The sequence below is a fragment of the Chelonoidis abingdonii genome, chromosome 1 (assembly GCF_003597395.2).
Source record: "Chelonoidis abingdonii isolate Lonesome George chromosome 1, CheloAbing_2.0, whole genome shotgun sequence".
Lineage (NCBI taxonomy): Eukaryota > Metazoa > Chordata > Testudines > Testudinidae > Chelonoidis > Chelonoidis abingdonii.
In genome coordinates, this window is record NC_133769.1 from 92,417,386 (window position 1) to 92,434,990 (window position 17,605).

The following is a 17,605-nucleotide window of genomic DNA, read 5'->3' on the forward strand; positions in this document are numbered from 1 at the left end:
TTTCTTCTCAGCCTTAGCAGAAAGGCCAAAGCCTGTTACAGCATGTTACTCCCCTCTAAGTGTTTGTATGTGGTCCCTACAGAAGTGGATTGAGGCACACTGGTGAGGCTGTGTACACAGGATACTTGCATTGACATTGCTAGTGTTGTACCTGCTGTGAATTCAGAAAAGCTTTTAAATCAGTTCAGCAATTAACATAATAAACAAAAGAGAATTTAAATTAAACCGTTTACAATACGTTTATATGTGCACTCAAAAAGATTCTTAAAGCAGAAGGAATTATTTTTTTCCCCAGACGTTCTCATGCCAGCCTAAAATGAACAAAGAGATACCTTTAAGGCATGCACATAAAAAAGAATTAAAATTATGACTGCTCAGTCATTATCTGGCAACTCAAACGTACACACAACTGCTCGACGCAAAAGATACAAAATAAAGCTTTCACCAATTATTAAAAAAGACACTACATTTTCTCAGAGCTCTTGCTTTCAATGCATGGATACAAGTTCTTGCACAAATGAAATTGCTCACACTGCTACAAACACATCCTTTTCATTTTTGCAGCAAAAAAGTTTGAATTCCTAGTAAATCAAATTGTTATTTCCATAGGAATAGTATTCTGCTGCAAGGAAGGATAGCACCCCTCCCAGACACATATGCAAAAGCCTATTCCTGGCAAAAAATTAAAAAGCACTGACACAGTATGGTGGGATTTCTAATCTTTTCCCATTCACAAATTACTTCAGCTTGCGATACTATGTTTATAGAAAAAATTGGCATTTACTAAAACTTATAAGTACTACCACATGAACAGTTTGCTTTTAAAATTTCACTATACTTACGTAAACTTTGATTTTTTTAGAGCATCGTTATTTGGAAACTAAACAGAAAACTGTATTAATTCCATTAATCAAATACATAACTAATTGGCAGTCTTCTGAATCCTAGCACTTTAAGACCATGATGATAGATGCCTTATCTAGTCCTGTACATGAAATTTGGATTATACATCCAAAATGCTCACCAACCGCCAGTCCACATGCATAACAACTTACTTTCATCGGCATGAGTGCAAGAAAGTCTGTGACAAGGTTATGAATTTTGCGGATGTAAAATTCTTCCTGGTAGAAGTTTTCAGATCCCACCACAGATTCAGTAAGGAACAGGAAGACATCATCAGCAATTGCTAGCTCTGCCATTGCCTCATCTGCCTCAGTGAATTCTGCAAGAGCTAGAAAGAATGAAGAAAGGGGAAAGGAAGAAAGAATGCAATTATCTCACTTACCAAAGTACGCATGTTTCAAAGTTCCTGGCTTACTTGCAAATCAACATAAATGTATATCACCGAAGTCTTTTGGATGTTCAAAAGAACCATGGACTGTAAAGGTTATGCCAATACAGTGGGACACCCAGTACTTGAACTCTGACCAAAGAGGAAAGAAGTGCATAATCCACTTAGTTCTCTGAATAAATGTGACCAAATCTAGCTATGCAGGGCTGTAAGCCCCCATTATTTATAACAATCAAAAACTATCCTTTAAAGACCGTTAGTACTGTGAAGTTTAATTATGATTTAACTTCACAGAAAGGATATTCTGAAACTGATCTGAGGGCTTGGCTATACTTGCGAGTTAGAGCACATTAAAGCAGCCCCAGGCGCCCTAGCTCACTACCCGTCCACACTGGCAAGGCACGTAGAGCACGCTGACTCCACGGCTAGAGCACTCCTGATACTCCACCTCGGTGAGAAGATTAACGCTTGGTGCGCGTTGGCTGAAACACCCACACATCAGTGTGAGCATTACTGTGCCCTGATCAGCCTCCAGAAATGTCCCATAATCCCCTTAAGTCAAGTGGCCACTCTTGTTGTTGTTTTTGAATCACTACAGGAATGCGGATATGCCCTCTGAAAGCTCCATTTCTGACAGCTGGCATGCTTATCTGCTCCGAGACAAAACAACCATTAGTGTGGAATGCTGTGTGTGAGAGAGAGAGGGGGGCGGGGGAGGAGGGGGGGTCTGCTGCGGTCTGAACTTACAAAACAGCATGTTGACATGCTCTCAGTCCCCCAAAAACCCACTCTCCCCCTCCCCCCCCACATACACACAACACTCTCTGTCACCCTCCACCCCACCCCACCCCCATTTGGGAAGCATGTTGCAGTCACTTGCATGCTGGGATAGCTGCCCATAATGCACCGCTCCCAATGACACTGCAAGTGCCCAAATGTGGCCACACCAGTGCGCCTGAAGCTGTCAGTGTGAACAGACTGCAGCACTTTCCCTACTGCGCTCTCCGAAGGCTGTTTTAACTCAAAGCGCTCTACATCTGCAAGTGTAGCCATGCCCTAATTCTGATCCACTACAGCACTTCAGAAGTCCACATCTTTTGGAAGAAAACTATCCATGGTCTTCAAATATCCTTTCAGGAGACAATGTGTGTTACAATATCAAGCTACAATGAAGCTGCCTTTAAATCAAAGGCTTTTTACACAAATTGGAATCTATTTTTGTTTTTTTATTGGTAGAGTTACCAGCATAGGGCACCAACTGGTATTAAATGAAATTTTACACATTTTTTCAGCACAATATTAATTTATTATTGAAATGAAGGGATATTATGGAGTTTATATCATGCAACAGTAAGTATTTCTAAACCTGTGTACTTTTCAGACTAATATAATTCTCAAACTCTCAAATACAAGTTATCAGTGGCACAGTTCTGTGATAGAGGGCAGCTACTGTTCCCCTAAAAAGTAGCAGCTGCTCTGATCTGTAGTATTAAGGGGCCCTGAAGACTTAGTTACAGCAGTTCCATTTTGGATTCATTTACCTGTCACATCAGATAGTTGGGATATTCCTCGCAATGCTAGTGCCCATGCTAATCTAACAGTAGCTTGCAGCCCCGGTAGTTTCCATGGTTGAGAATCCTGAAGGCGAGTGTGGATTGTTGCTATGTACTGTCTCTCTGTTAACAGAGGCAACTGGTGCATCAAATCTGGAAAAACAAAGTGACTCATCATTATATAAAAAAGTTTCCATTAAAACAAATATGAACAATTCCTGAAACGTATAGCCTTGGAGAACAAATGTAGCTTCCTTCTCCAATTAGCTATTACAATAATTGTCACTTTTCGCATCTCTTTAAACTGATCAGTTGATTCTTTCAAATAGTCTGAAGCCCAAACAGTATACAATAACTCCTCATTTAAGATTGTAGTCATGTCCTGAAAAATGCTACTTTAAGCGAAACGATGTTAAGCGAATCCAATTTCCCCATAAGAATTAATGTAAATGGAGGGGTGGGGAGGAGGGTTAGGTTGCAGGGAAATTTTTTTCATCAGACAAAAGACTATATTTTATATATACAGATATACACAAACACATATGTACACACACACAGAGTATAAGTTTTAAACAATTTAATACTATTCACAGCAATGACGATTGTGAAGCTTGGTTGAGATGGTAAAGTCAGAGGGTGGAAGAGGGTGGGATATTTCCCAGGGAATGCCGTGCTGCTAAATGATGAACTAGCACTCGGATGAGTCCTCAAGGGATAACACATTGTTGTTAACGTAGTCTCACACACTACAAGGCAGCATGAATGGAGGGAAAGGAGACAGCATGGCAGAAAGAGACAGACAGACACACACACCGTGTGTGAGAGAGACACACATTGCCCCTTTAAGTACGCTTACCCAACTCTAAGTACACTGCCCTTTTAAGTACGTCAGCAAGTTGAGACAGCAGCTGCTGCCAGCAAGCTCCCTCTGTCCTGAGCCCTGTCATGTCCTCCTCTGCTCTGCTGAGATAGTGTAAAGGAGGAGGGGGCGAAGGGATGGGGACTCCCTGACATTAGCACCCGTCTCCTTCTCCTCTCCCCACCCCCCACCGCCCACACAGCAAGCAGGAGGCTCCCAGGGGCAGCTCCAAAGCAGAGGGCAGGAGCAGCACATGGCAGGAGGGGGAGGCACAACTGAACTGCCCGGCAATTGATAGCCTGCTGGGCAGCTGCTGCACAGGGAACTTAGGGGAGCAGAGGGCTGATTGGTGGGCTGCCTGTCCACCCTGGTTACAAGCCCCCACCAGCTAAGCTGCAATGGGCTGCTCTTCTTGCAAGCAGTGGACAAAGCAGGCAGCTGCCAAACAAACAATGTTATAAGGGAGCATTGCACAACTTTAAATGAGCGTGTTCTCTAATTGATCAGCAACGTAACAACGAAACAATGTTAACCAGGACAACATTAAGTGAGGAGTTACTATACAATATGCATTCATTTAAAAGTTTTATGACGCAACATACATTTTATACTATTTCTTTCTCTATATAATAAAAAAAGCAGCCATAATTCTCAGGATGCATGTACAAAGCTATGAAAAAGACCACTACCACCACCAAAGTCAACCTAAATGACTCCCTTCCAAAAAACAAAATTTGACTCTGTCAATCTGCTTCCTCAAACAGAAGCCTACATAAATCAATAGGCCCTGAAAGTTATAAATGTCAGACTCCATCAATATAAAAAGGAAACAGAATCTCGCACCTTCCCTAGCGTTAAATAAAAAAAAAAATGTAAAAAGGACTGCCTCCGGATATAGCCATATCTATTTGAACTAGAATACACTAATATGAATTACTGACTCACTTGCTCCCTTCCTTAATTTAAAAAAGAGAGAAATTCCATTAAAGTTACTTACTTGCACTGTTTATAGGTGACAGTGTGTTACATGAAACAAGTAAGAAAAATACTTGAAGTCAGTTTGTAAAACTGACGTGTGTGGGTGTGATTGTGTGTGTGTGTGTGTGTGTGTGTGTGTGTGTGTGTAAACAAACAGTATAGTTGTTCATCTTCAAAACTCTTTCAACATGAATGAATTAAAAATCCACATCCCCGTCAGGGTATTCTCAGCCCCATTTTACATGAGGAAATTGAGCCATAAATAATTTAATTGATTTACCCAAAGCCACAAAGGAAATCAGTAAAATTCAGGATTACAACTCAAGAATATTCAGGATTAAAACTCCAGCCCCATACTCAGACCAGGCCCTTCCTCTATTACCTACATAACTGAACCCAGTTTTTTTCCATCTAGTATCAAGTACAGCACTATAAGTAGGTTTCAAGTCAATCTTTACCCCACTGAAGTATTTTCACTCTATCAAGAATCTTTCTACTTAAAATGTATACCCCACTCAAGTATGATGCCTTACTGTAGTAAATAATTATTAAAATGTTAGTGAGAGTAACAATTAAAGCTAATACATTTTGTGGAATAATAAAATACCTATCTCCACAACTAAAGAAAACTCTCCCAATTACCTTCCCGATCCTCTGTGCTCTGTTCTAGAAAGCTGACATCAAAGCAGTAAAGAAGAGCCATGAGGAGGGCCAAGTTCACACAGTCCAATAAGCCATCAGCTTCAACTGTCACTTTCTCCAGATAACTAATAAGGATTAAAGTATCATCCTTGCTCAGTGGAGACTGGCAGGTCCAGACGAACAGGCTCTCAGCCAATGACTGTCGGCATTCTTTGATAAGATCAGAAACCTAGTTTAAAAAAATAAATAAATCAAATTTACAGTTATTTTCATACAATTATCTTCAAATTGCTCAAGCTTGTCTTGCTCAGTCAGTCAATATGACTAGGACCAATTACACAAGCTTATTGGAATCCTAAATGAACTTGTGAAACTCCTGTTCTTTAAAACATGATTGAATCAATTCAGATTTATTCTTGGCTTGATATATATATGCCATCGCCATTAACATGAATAGGATTTACACATGCGTATAGATAGGGCCTTACCAAATTCATGGCTCATTTTGGTCAATTTCATGGCCAGGAGGATTTAAAATTAGTTGAATTCATGTTTTCAGATCTTTACATCTGAAACTGCAGTGTTGTAACCGCGGGGGTCCTGACCCAAAAGGCAGACAGGTTGGGAGTGCCGCAAGACTATTGTAGGGGGGGTCATGGGATTGCCACCCTTACTTCTGCCCTGCTACTGGTAGAGGCACTATCTTCAGAGCTGGCCAGCCAGAGAGGAAGGTTGCTGGCCAGGCACCCAGCTCTAAAGCTATCACCACCAGCAGCAGCCATGCAAAAGTGAGAGTCGTAGGGTATGGGGTTGAGAGGGGGCTTTGCCATATGTCCGGTTTTCCCAGCAGTCTCCCACCTATGTAGGGAGTTAACAGCTGGCACCACCACCGCCCCGCGCAAGGTGGTGACATCTGGCACCGAGGAGCTTCCTGCAGCTGGGGTTGATCCCTGAGATGGGTCTGACTCACCCAGAAGCAGCCCTTGCAGGGGAACAGGAAGTGTGGTCCGTTCAAATCCCTAGCCAGGATTAGCAGCTGGAACCCTGTATAGGGTAGGAGCCCCTGGCTGGGCACCAGATTTCACAGGGAAGATCAGATTCCATGTCCATTACACATTTTTCACAACCAAGAATTGGCCCATGAATAGGGCCCTACATACAGACAACCCTGAGAGTCTGAATCTGTGTACTTTTTCAGTCTCCATTAATGTATGGAATAAAGTGTGTAAACCCATTTTTTCTTTCTAATGCACACAGCATTTTCTAAGCATGTTCTAAACCTATATTAGTATTCAAAGCCTTGGTAAAATCTCAAACTAAAAAGACCCCTCTCACAAAGCCAATACTTTAATTTATCCTAACACTAAACTCATAAATAAGATTTTATCTGTTAACAGATTCTCTTCCTTTCCCCTTCTCCACTCCCCCAAAGACCTGTATTTGAACAGCTTTTGTATATCAGCTAAAGGGGAAAGAGTTTTCAAACTTGGAATATTCCCCCTACATCACTGATTTGGTGCCTTTGGGTGACTCAGTAAAAATCAGATGTCATTTGGCTGTATTTTAAGAGTTTCTAAGCAGCACTTGACAAATGCTCACCATTTCTGATAAAATATAAAAACTAACCATCTGCCAACGTCCCATTTTTATTGTGCATTTTTTTATTAATAGAGTGAAAAACTGATTAGATAATCTTTCAATATCCCAAAGGATTTGTGCGTGTATGCATATTATAGTTGAGTACAGTATCAGTTTTAATTAATATGCAGAATATTCTGAAGTACCATCTGTAAAATTGCATATGGAAGGAAACAAAGGTCTGAAATAAATTTCCTAATCGCTTTACTGTTGGTTTAACATTCATACACAAAAATGTAATGTAAATATCATTGTTCTTTACATGATTCCTGGAGTAACATCAAAGTAGTTGAGAGACTAGCTCCTTGGTTTAGGCCCCCAAACTGCCAAGACCATATATTATTATACTTTTCAGAAGGATTGTCACTATGAGCTGTAAGCACAGAAAAAAACTTGTAATGTTAAAGTTTGGGTCTGATCTACTTCTCATTGCAGACAGTGACTACATGCACAATCACTTTAAAGGGTGCAGAAATTAGCACTCTATTTTCAAGTACTTTTCAGTATTTACTATTGAATAGAAGTATGTCTTGCCATATTAAATTTAACACAGCTGGATATACAAAATATGCATAAGTGACTGGACCCTATTTTGTCCTGTTTACTTTTGAAATTTAGTTCTCCATTTTTAATCCCCTTCCTTTTTGTTTTTATTTGTATTGCTTAAAGTAAAATCAAAATTACTTGGTGTTTTAGATTTTACGCGATATCTTTATATTTAATTTTCTCTTTTGTTGTCCTTGCTTCTATTTCTTTGCTGAAGCAGAGAGGGGCTGCTCTGGTAAAGAGCTGGGGAATTCAAGCAGAACAAGCAAGCAGAAACTCACTCCCTGAACTGCAGAAGAGAAGTTAATAATAATATTTCATCCAGTGACAAAAGATGCAGAAGTAGAGAAGAGGAAAATAAAAATAATCTCATAGGTAATTTTGGAGACGGGGGGAAAGATGCCACTACAACCCACCAGCAGATCTGAAGGAAGGGAAGAAGTCAGAATCACAAGCAAGGGAAGGAGATGACAAGAGTATCAATAGCAGATCAGCAGGCTGAGAGAGAGCTTTTGATTTACCTGAGCAGTCCCTGTCTGAAACTACTATCAAAAACCAGAACTTTATTTTTAACTCCTGAAAGCTGCAGCATTCAGCCTCCATTGGATCTTTCCTCACCATCCAAACACGACTACGGGCACAAGTTCTTGCTTCCTCAAACTGAATCCTCTCTTTTATTGGATGTAGTGTCCCACCCTAAAAACTGGAACCGTCTGGTTGATCCATTTCTGTTCACTGTCTTATCTACAGAATGTCCTGGACCCTGCCCTCAATCAGTTAGTGGAAGCAGTAGCAGATGAGCAGAAAATGACCTAAAACCGGAGTATAACTTAAAAAGAAATAAATGACCAATGAGATTTTATTCCAGAGAAGACACACAAATTTAAAATAAAATATTCTCCAGGGGATTATAACCACATTTTAATCTTTGCAGTAATTGGGCAAAGTGATTCTCTTACCTCTTTGCGATGTTTCTCACTGCCCAGACCTCGCTCCCTCTGTAGTTTCTCAAACTCATTGTTCACATCAATATGAGATACCAGAGTTAGGATCTTCTGAGTCAAACCCTGCTCCATCAGCTCATCTGTAAAGCGCGTTGTCATGGACACCAATTCTGTGCTATAATGAAGAGACACAACGTATTAACAACTGAAACAACAAATAATGCTATTCCTGATCACAGTAGAAGAAATGTGATGAATAAGGCTATGATTTAGTTAACAAAGGTCACAGCAGTCATGGATTCCGTGACTTCTACGCTTCAGGAGGCAGAGGCGGGACTGTGCGCCCCTGCCCTGCAACTGGGGCTTCCGCTGGGGACATGCGTCCCAGCCCCACTTCATCCCGGGCTTGGTGGGGGCTGCAACCGCAGACATGTGCCTCAGCCCCCCAGTTTCCACCAGGGGCTGCAACCAGGGCCGTGAACCATAGCCCCCCAGTATACCAGGCTTGGTGGGGGCTGGAGCCAGGGCTGTGCGCCCCACTTGCAGCTTCCTAGGGCCGTGCACCTTTCTAATTCCTCCATTACCTTCACTGTAAGTAACAATGCCCACACTCACAGTTAAATGTTTATTAGAGAATATTTAAATAAAGATGATACACAGAGTTTGATGCGTCAGTTATCAGTCATCGGGGGTAACATACAGAGCATAGGGAACGCTGGTATTTGGTTATTGGTTAGCATATAATATATACAGTCTGTAATGTCCCCAATGCGGGGTGTACGGTGGGTGGGGTCAAGATACAGTACGGGAGCAGTGAGGGTACATCGCTCATATAATGGGTTACACATAGCCATGATTAGAGTAGGCGGGCCGGGTAATGGGGACAGGATGACCCTCACATGGTGGAATCCAGGTTGGTGGGTTCAGGACTTAGGGGATATAGTTTAGTAGGGGGGGTTTAAGGGTTTCCCCCTCCCCCCCGTGGGTGCATGAAGCCACGACAGCTACTCCTGGTATTGCGGTGCGCGCGTGATGGTGTTCAATGGTAAATGTCCTAGACCACGGATAGTGTTCGAGACCATCAAACGCCTCATGAGTCCGCATAGCGACGGCCCACCCCACAGGCCCTAAGTACACGTTCGTTTACAGGGGTCCCAGGCGCCTAGCGCCCCGACGATCAGGGCGTCGGTGTAAACCTCGTAGCCCTTTGCCCGCAAGGTGTCAGTCAGGGGGCGTATTTTTCGAGTTATGGGCTCGGCTTCGCGGAACGCCAGAGTCCTGTCTTCAAACGGGACCGTCACGTTGATGAGGATGATCTTTTTCCACTCTCGTCCGTGATGACGATGTCTGGGCGCAAGTGGGCTGTCGGTGCGGGGATGGTGCGGTTGACTGCAATCTCACCGAGGTATGGGCGATGGCCTTCACTAGGCGGTCCGGACGGCGTGTGGGGCAGCTGCCAGCTCTGGCGTGGGCTTGCAGCTGCACAGGACGTGGGCAGGGTCTCCAGGTGTACCCGCATTCCTGCAGCCGTTGTCTCCGGTTCCCGTGACGGATGGCTCATTGAGTGGGACGCAGTGCAGCTGGCACGGGTATGAACCGCCAGTCGGCGAACGGGTAGCGCCCGCGGGGAGGAAGTGGTTGCTGGAGTCCCACTTGCTGGTCACCTCAAGGCCTTGCCCTGGTCCGTTTTTTCCTCAGGGTGTCCACGTAGCGCGTGGACGGCGCCTTCAGGGACTTCCTCCAGCCACGCCTCTGGCTCGCGGGCGACGTGATGCTGCCCTCCGTCTCGATCTGCGGCACCAGAACTCCTAGCTCCTGCCGCTCCTCGCTCCATACCCAGCGGCAGCCCAGTCGCTTCCCTAGTCAGCGCGTGGCGTTGCGGGCGTGGGACCACACAAGCGCGATGTCACCCGTCGCGGTGCGAATTCACCTTCCAGGGAGCCGTCAGGAAAGTGGCTACATCCTGGCCAGAGGGTGGCCTGCCGATTCGCTTCTCGACGACGGTGCGCAGGGCGGTCGCCGCGACGCTCTTTACTGTGGTGTCCGGGCACGTCAGGAGGCGGAAGGCGTGCGTGATGACCGCAATGTCACAGAGGTCTCCCACGCGGGGGACATTGGCGACTTCTCTTCCTCTACAATCCTTGCAGCTGGGCAAATTTCCATAGCCCCACCATTCCAGTGAGAGATCCACAAATTGGTCATCCCTATTACACTAGGGTGTGTGTGATTACACTATATTCCAACTAAATACAAACTGAATTAGTATAATCTATTTACATGGAGTCAGCCAGCCATGGTATGTGTCTACTGTATACTGTGTTTGTTTTGTATTTCATCAAGAGCACCTCACATGCACATAAATTTCTACAGTAAAATTTGCATTTAAATAAAAATATGTTAAAACTTCTCAGCTTCCCAGATTGTAAGAGCTAGGAGTCTTGCAAAGGCCGAGAACTCAGTCTCTGTAGTGGACACAAGCCCTTCATATCATGCTTGAGTCACTATCACTTGTCAGTGCTTGGAGCAGCATTAACTGGCTCTACAGGGAGCAGCACCTGCCACAACACAGAGCCAGAAGGAGAAGGGGTGTGCAGGAGCAGAAGAAAAGGGGACTCCCAAGTAACCAATAAAATGTATTTACAATATGGAAGAATACTGTGCTGAAAAGACAAGAAAGCAACACCATCAAGTTATAGTGAATGAATCGGAAAATTCTTACATTCCCAAAAATTAACCTGCCTAGAATCCATCAGTGGCCAACAAAGAGAGCTCTTTAGCATGCCTCATATCCAAATCCCAGATATAACTAAAAGACAGACCTGAGTTCCAATGTCCATGTCTTGCCCCGCCGTGACTGGATAAGGGCTCGCAGTGAATTGGCAATGCATCTTTTTCCATCCCAATACAAAAGAACTGCCACTAATCCCCTTGTAAGTCCAGGAAAATGAGGTTGCTGGTGCTCCCCTACAGAATGAAAAATACAGAACCACCAAAATAAACCCCTCAATATACATAATCAAATCACATCTTAGTATTTGATCATCTTATTTTTTAAAAAAGAGAAGTACAACAAGCCTATAATAAAGCTCTGAGCCCATATTATATTTACAAACAAATGTTTATCTTAGCCTCATACACTGCACAAGCAAAGGCCAATAATTTAATTGTACTTAAAAGTCAGTTTTTCAGCGCTATTTCAGACAAACAAAATTGGAAATTAAAATTTTCTAACTTGCTTCAGGACGTCATGGTGACCTTTCACAGGTAACCAACACGGTCATATCCACATTTAATAAAAATATTGCAAAACCTTGTATCAGATGTGACAAAGTAGCTAATAATGATTCCTAATGGAATATCTGTCTTAAAAGACAGACTTCAAAGTCAGAAGGGACTATCATGATCATTTAGTCTGCCTTCCTGCACATTGCAGGCCACAGAACCTCACCCACGCTCTCATGCAATAGAGCCACAATCTCTGGCTGAATTACTGACATTCTCAAATCATGATTTTAAGACTTCAGGTTACAGAGAATTCAAAAACAACATCACTTTTCTGCCTGCCAGATAATGTGGATTACTTGCAATCATATTATTCATATCCTGAGCATCAGTTTCTGTGTCATGGCACATAGTACAATTAATACACACTTCACAAAATGAATCACTACTACATTGTTTTATCGAGAAATTAATAATCAGCTATAAAAAAAATCAATTTATTTCTAGAATCCAGTGATAAATTACTTGTTCAAAGTAGCTAACAATATTGATTGTCAGCTCCCTACAGATTATTCCCCCTTTTACAATGACTGACTAAAATAATTTAATGGAATCAAAATAATATTTTTCTACTGCATTCCAGCACCAGGAATAATTTTAGATCTTTATGAACAACTTATAGAGTTGAATACTAAAGCCCTAATCCAACAGAGCATTTAAACATGTGCTTAGCTCTAAGTAAACGAGTAGGTCCAATAAGAAGCCTATAAGAATTGAATTTCCCCCAACTCTCAGGACACATTTAGTGTTCAATTAAACTATTGTCCCCACAGTTCAGTGCCTCCTTACCAGCTAGAAGGAGCTCAACAGCTGCCAGCTCTCCAATATCAAAGAGGTCACTCAGGATAAAGGCTTCTCTGATGAGCTGCTCTGGCAAAAGTCTGGTCCCCTGCTGACCCTGGATGGCAACCCCTTCAGTACTTGCCTTTTGAATCTTCTCATGCTGTTGCACATTCTTTGGCTATAAAAGAAATAAGTAACAGAAGCTCCCAAAATGGCAAGATGCTGAACAATTATTCATTTCTGTCAAAGCTGATCAGAGGGCAAGCAAAGCTTGTCACATTAATTCTTATTTACAGCTACCACTCTGACATGTAGGCAATGCTTGTGAAGAAAGTCTAACATTTTTTACATGTAGATAGTAAAGTTGTCCTCAAAGTTATTTCATATTGTAATGAATAACAAGGCTTCTTGTGAGGCTATACCAAAAATGACCTTATATCATCAGTGCTGGAGCTTACTTTACTTAGAATAATTTAAGATCTCAGAATAGCTTTTGATATATTCCCAACAGAAATTTTCCGATCAGAAACTGATCTAACCTTGATGAAAGTCATGTTGATGAGAAACTGTTAAAGAATAAACTCTTTTACATATAATACGTTACTCCTTTTTGGATGTCGATCAACTGCTAAAATGTAAAAGCAGCAAAGAGTCCTGTGGCATCTTTAGATGCCACAGGACTCTTTGCTGCTTTTACAGATCCAGACTAACACGGCTACCCCTCTGATGCTAAAATATAGAGAAACAAGATCCTATATGTGCCTGAAGCCTTCAACCTATCAACTTTACAAATAAAAATGAAAACTTCTACTATAAATGTTGGAGGAAAGGTATTTTTTCCTTACTGTAATGTTATTTCTAAACAGGTATCTACTCTTCCACCAGTAAAGTGCTAAATGGGTTTTTCCACCTCATCCCACAATCTTCAGAAAGAGCAACCTGTATGCTTTTTATTTTCAGATGCTTACCTGCTTTGCCTGCTGATATGCTTCAGTAACTGCATCATAAGCATGGAAAAAACACAAGCAGAAATAATTATGTGCTCCATCTCAGAAGCCTGGATCAAGTAGAAAAACCCATCAGCACTTGATTGACTGAGCAGAAGGTATCATGATGGATAAATACATTATTCCTCTCCAAACAGTCTGTTTGAAAACCGATGAAGCAAAATTATGATCAACATCAAATTATGTAAGTGTTTAATTGCAAAAGAAGCCAGATAAATAATACTCTTTCAAGTAATTTTTATTCTTATAGCACCTAAGGGTTCCAACCAGAACTGCGACCTCATTTTGCGAGGCATTGGATAAACATAAAACTCAAGATTATAACTCTATAAGGTAGGGGCTAATTTTAAAAAAGAAAAAAAATGTCAAGACAAACAAAGCATACTGGTCTCTCCCCAACCCATTACAAAAGAGAAAAAAAGTTAGTTAATTACCGGATTTCTGTACAATGAGATAAAGTCAGGCTTGTGTTTCTTTAAAACCTGGTCCAGGAGATGGATGGCTTCAGGTTGCCTTTTCCAGATAGCATTTACCACTGTTTGCCAGATGTCCTTGTATGGACCCCACAAACTGGCAGCTAAAAAGAAAAATTTGAAGAAAAAAAATCTAATGAAAGTGGGAAGAGTAGAGGAAAGATAATTTCTTCACACAGTACATTCTAGAAACAGACTATTATTTAAATTTACTGCATGGTTGCAAAGTGAAAACACAGGAAGTTATGCATACAGATCTTTTACATCCAAAATGAGAATATGCCACTGAATAAAGACAATGCTTTTCTTATTTTGGGAGGTGGGAATCTCCTTGGATTGGGTAGGGAGGGGGGCAGGGAGTGGAGAAGAGATAAAGGTGATAGCTGATAAATTCTGGAACCATATTTTCTTTACACAGACATATTTATTACAAATATAGGCCTCATCCTGCATCCTATCAACTTCAGTAGGACTACTGAGATAACTAAGGGTTGAAGAGTGTACCAGAAGCAGAGGCAAGGCAAGCTTCCTGATTTCAGCTGTTGATACAACAGACCAAAATGGAACAAAACCAATGATATCAGAAACCATGCTTGAACAACAATGCTCTGTCATACTTGATTTATCATTACATCTATGTAAAACATTTTGTTAAGCTACTAAATTTTATATATATATATATATATATATATATAATGGAATTGATGGAATGCTACTACAACAGTAGACCTAATGAGAGGGGATATATGAAACGTATGAGGGGACTATGGATGGACAAAAGACCTACATCCACACTTACTGAGAAACAGCTAGTTACCCAACGCTTCAACATAGTAAAGAGCAGCTTCTGATGTTTCCTGGGATCTGTTGAGCGCTCACCCAGCTAGGAGTCACTAGCCCCGAGTGCCCTAAACTCCTACCACCACTAGGGACCATTTGGCCTTCACATTCACTTCCTCTTCTCTCTAGTTTCCTCTTTCAAAGCCCGGTACTGTCCTCATCTTCCTGATGTTGCTGGCACTGCACTGCTAACTCTATCACCAACCGCTGTCATTCATGGTCCTTGTCATATTCCCGAAGAATGTCAGCTGCTGTGCTCGGGGCCCCAATGGGGGGATGGCAGTGTAGTTTCAGCTTCAGGTGGGCCTGGCACATCCACTTTTCATTCCAGGCTGCTAAGTCTGGCATGCGTGGAGGTGGTCTATCTCAGCGCTGTGAAGCAGCTCCTCTTTACTATGTTGAACGTTGGGTAACTAGCTGTTTCCAAAAGTGTGGATGTAGGTCTTTTGTCCATCCATAGTCCTCATCATCCCCCTCTCATTAGGTTACTGTGTAGTAGCTATTCCATCAATCTCCAAGGTTTTCTTTCCAGTCCATGGTAATGGTTTGGTCCTCAGTACCACCTTATCGTCGTCAGATTGTCCTGTCTCAACATCTGGCGCGACCTTGTTACCGGCACGTCCAGCCGATGTGACTCTTGCATTCGTGTCACTCTCATATTGAGGTAGGCAGGTGAAGCGTTAGGGCTTTTGCCCAGGCCCCCTACTGGAAAGTTCGGCTACCTAACGCGGAGATTTGCACCCCGGTCTCTCTATCAAAGGCGGTCTCCTCGTATCAAAGGGCAGCGCTCTGAACCCACTACGCCTAACCAGTCGCTGGATAAAAATTCCCCTCTCACCCTATGGGTGTATGTGTCTTCCTCAACCTCGGGGTCCCTAACCAGATGCGCCTGGCAGTTTGAGGGTTCTGCGCAGTATCTTAGCTGTTCCTGAAGCACTGCACTCTTCTGGATCAGAGAGCTCTGAATGTGTTCCTGGATCTGTTGAGCACTCACCAGCTTAGGAGTCACAGCCCGAGTGTCCTACCACACTGGACACTTGCCATTCACTTCCCAACATCGCTCTCTAGTTCTCTTTCAGTTGCCTGAGTACTCTCCAGCTTCTCATAGTCCTCTCACTGATGTTGCTGTCACTTGGAATTGGCTATACTATCACCAGCCTTCGCTGTTTCTGCTCTTGTCTATTACCACATATGTCTGGTTGAGTTGGCCAGTCCGCCTGCCTGTCTGTTCTGTGATCTGGAAAGCCCACAGAATCTTAGCCCTGCGTTCTCACAACCTTCTTGGAATCTCCCAATCTGTTTGGAAGGGTCTAGCCCATACGCTGTGCAACATTTCCTGTACACAATGCCAGCCACTGGTTGCCATTCAGTGATGCTGTGTCCTCTGCTGTCACTTCCTACCATGCCTTCTCCTGCCACTCATTGTTGGACGTCTCGAGCCTCATCCTGGCCGTCTTTCTAGGTGTGGTAAGCCCTGCTCAATGATCTGGTGCTCCAAGTCCCTGTTCCTGGCTCTGATGATCATGCCTCAGTGCTGTCACCAGATACCCCGCCTACCATTCCAGGCCACTGGTAGGCAATTTCCCATTCGCCACCTGCAGCTACCTTCGATCCGTACAATCCACAACCCACCCCCGGCTTGTCTGCCATGGCACTCCTCCTTCTACGGTTCTCCTCTCCACCCTGTCTCCGTCCTAGGCATCTCTCCCTCAGCAGCCATACTTTGGGGGCGCACATCTTCACTGATGTCACACATCATGGATGTTCCGGGTTCATCAGGACAGTGGCCTTCACGGACGCTCACAACAGCCCCGCCGCCTTCTTCCGCTGTACTCACCCAGTCTGCGGTGTTTGGACTTGGGAGTGGAATCCTCCGTGCATTGTGAGGCAAGCTTCCGGGTTTTCACATCGGCCCCCCCCAGCCTCCATGTCCTCCTTTGGCCAGCTCACTATACCACGGCACGGATCCCCGCATGACCGCGGGCGTATCCCTGTTGATGGCGTGACTCTTGTTCTTCCCACGAGCGCTCTTCAGGACTGTCTTATCCTCTTGCGTGACTCTCTGGACTGCTCTGCTGATCTTCCTGTGTCTCTCTCATCCGTGGTTTCCATGTACTGGGGACCCACCCCGAGGTACTGTAGCTGGTCTGTATGTCTGCTATGGCGTCGCCCCGCTGGTGTTCCAGCCCATCGGTCTGAACCTCTTCCCTCTCATTCAACTACCATCCGCCACAACTCGTCCGTCTGAATGACTCTGCCCGTATCCGCACTGTATGATCGGCGTCAGGTGATACGAGTCGATGTCTCGTTCATCTTAGCATACACTGATGTCATCCATCAGAGGCAGGTGGCTGATGGAGTTCCACTCCGAACCTGTACCCGTATCCAGTACTTGTGTTACTCTGCTGGGGGGTTTAAACGCATATGCAGCAACAGCAGCGGGGAGAGTCATCATCTTGGTTATATGCAACCTTGATGGCACTTTTGCAAGCTGCCTGAGTTACTTCTAGGTTGTCTCCACAGTCCCTATCGACGTTCTGAGGAAGTCCCTTCAGTCCTGTTGCTTTGTATACGCCAAGCATTCAAGAAATCACTGGTGGCAATTGAGTCATAGACTTTCCTGTAAGTGCAGAATCCCAAGCCGCTGTCTCAAAGTCTGTCTAACTCCGAAGTCTAGGGCGACTGCTCTATCTTCGTATCGACAACTGGTGTTTCTGAGACTCTGGTTGGTTCCCCGGAAATTGCCCTGTACTGACTCTGGCCATGGTA

General features: G+C 43.5%; 1 protein-coding gene across 1 annotated transcript in view; it reads right to left on the reverse strand.

The window, feature by feature from the left end:
- Positions 1–17,605, reverse strand: part of NUP205 (nucleoporin 205) — an 84,399-nt gene that overhangs the window by 62,214 nt on the left and 4,580 nt on the right. The window contains 7 exon segments of the mRNA XM_032788593.2: positions 1,056–1,231; positions 2,833–2,997; positions 5,324–5,552; positions 8,467–8,626; positions 11,271–11,415; positions 12,523–12,694; positions 13,958–14,100. Of these exon segments, the coding sequence (XP_032644484.1) occupies positions 1,056–1,231; positions 2,833–2,997; positions 5,324–5,552; positions 8,467–8,626; positions 11,271–11,415; positions 12,523–12,694; positions 13,958–14,100 (1,190 nt within the window).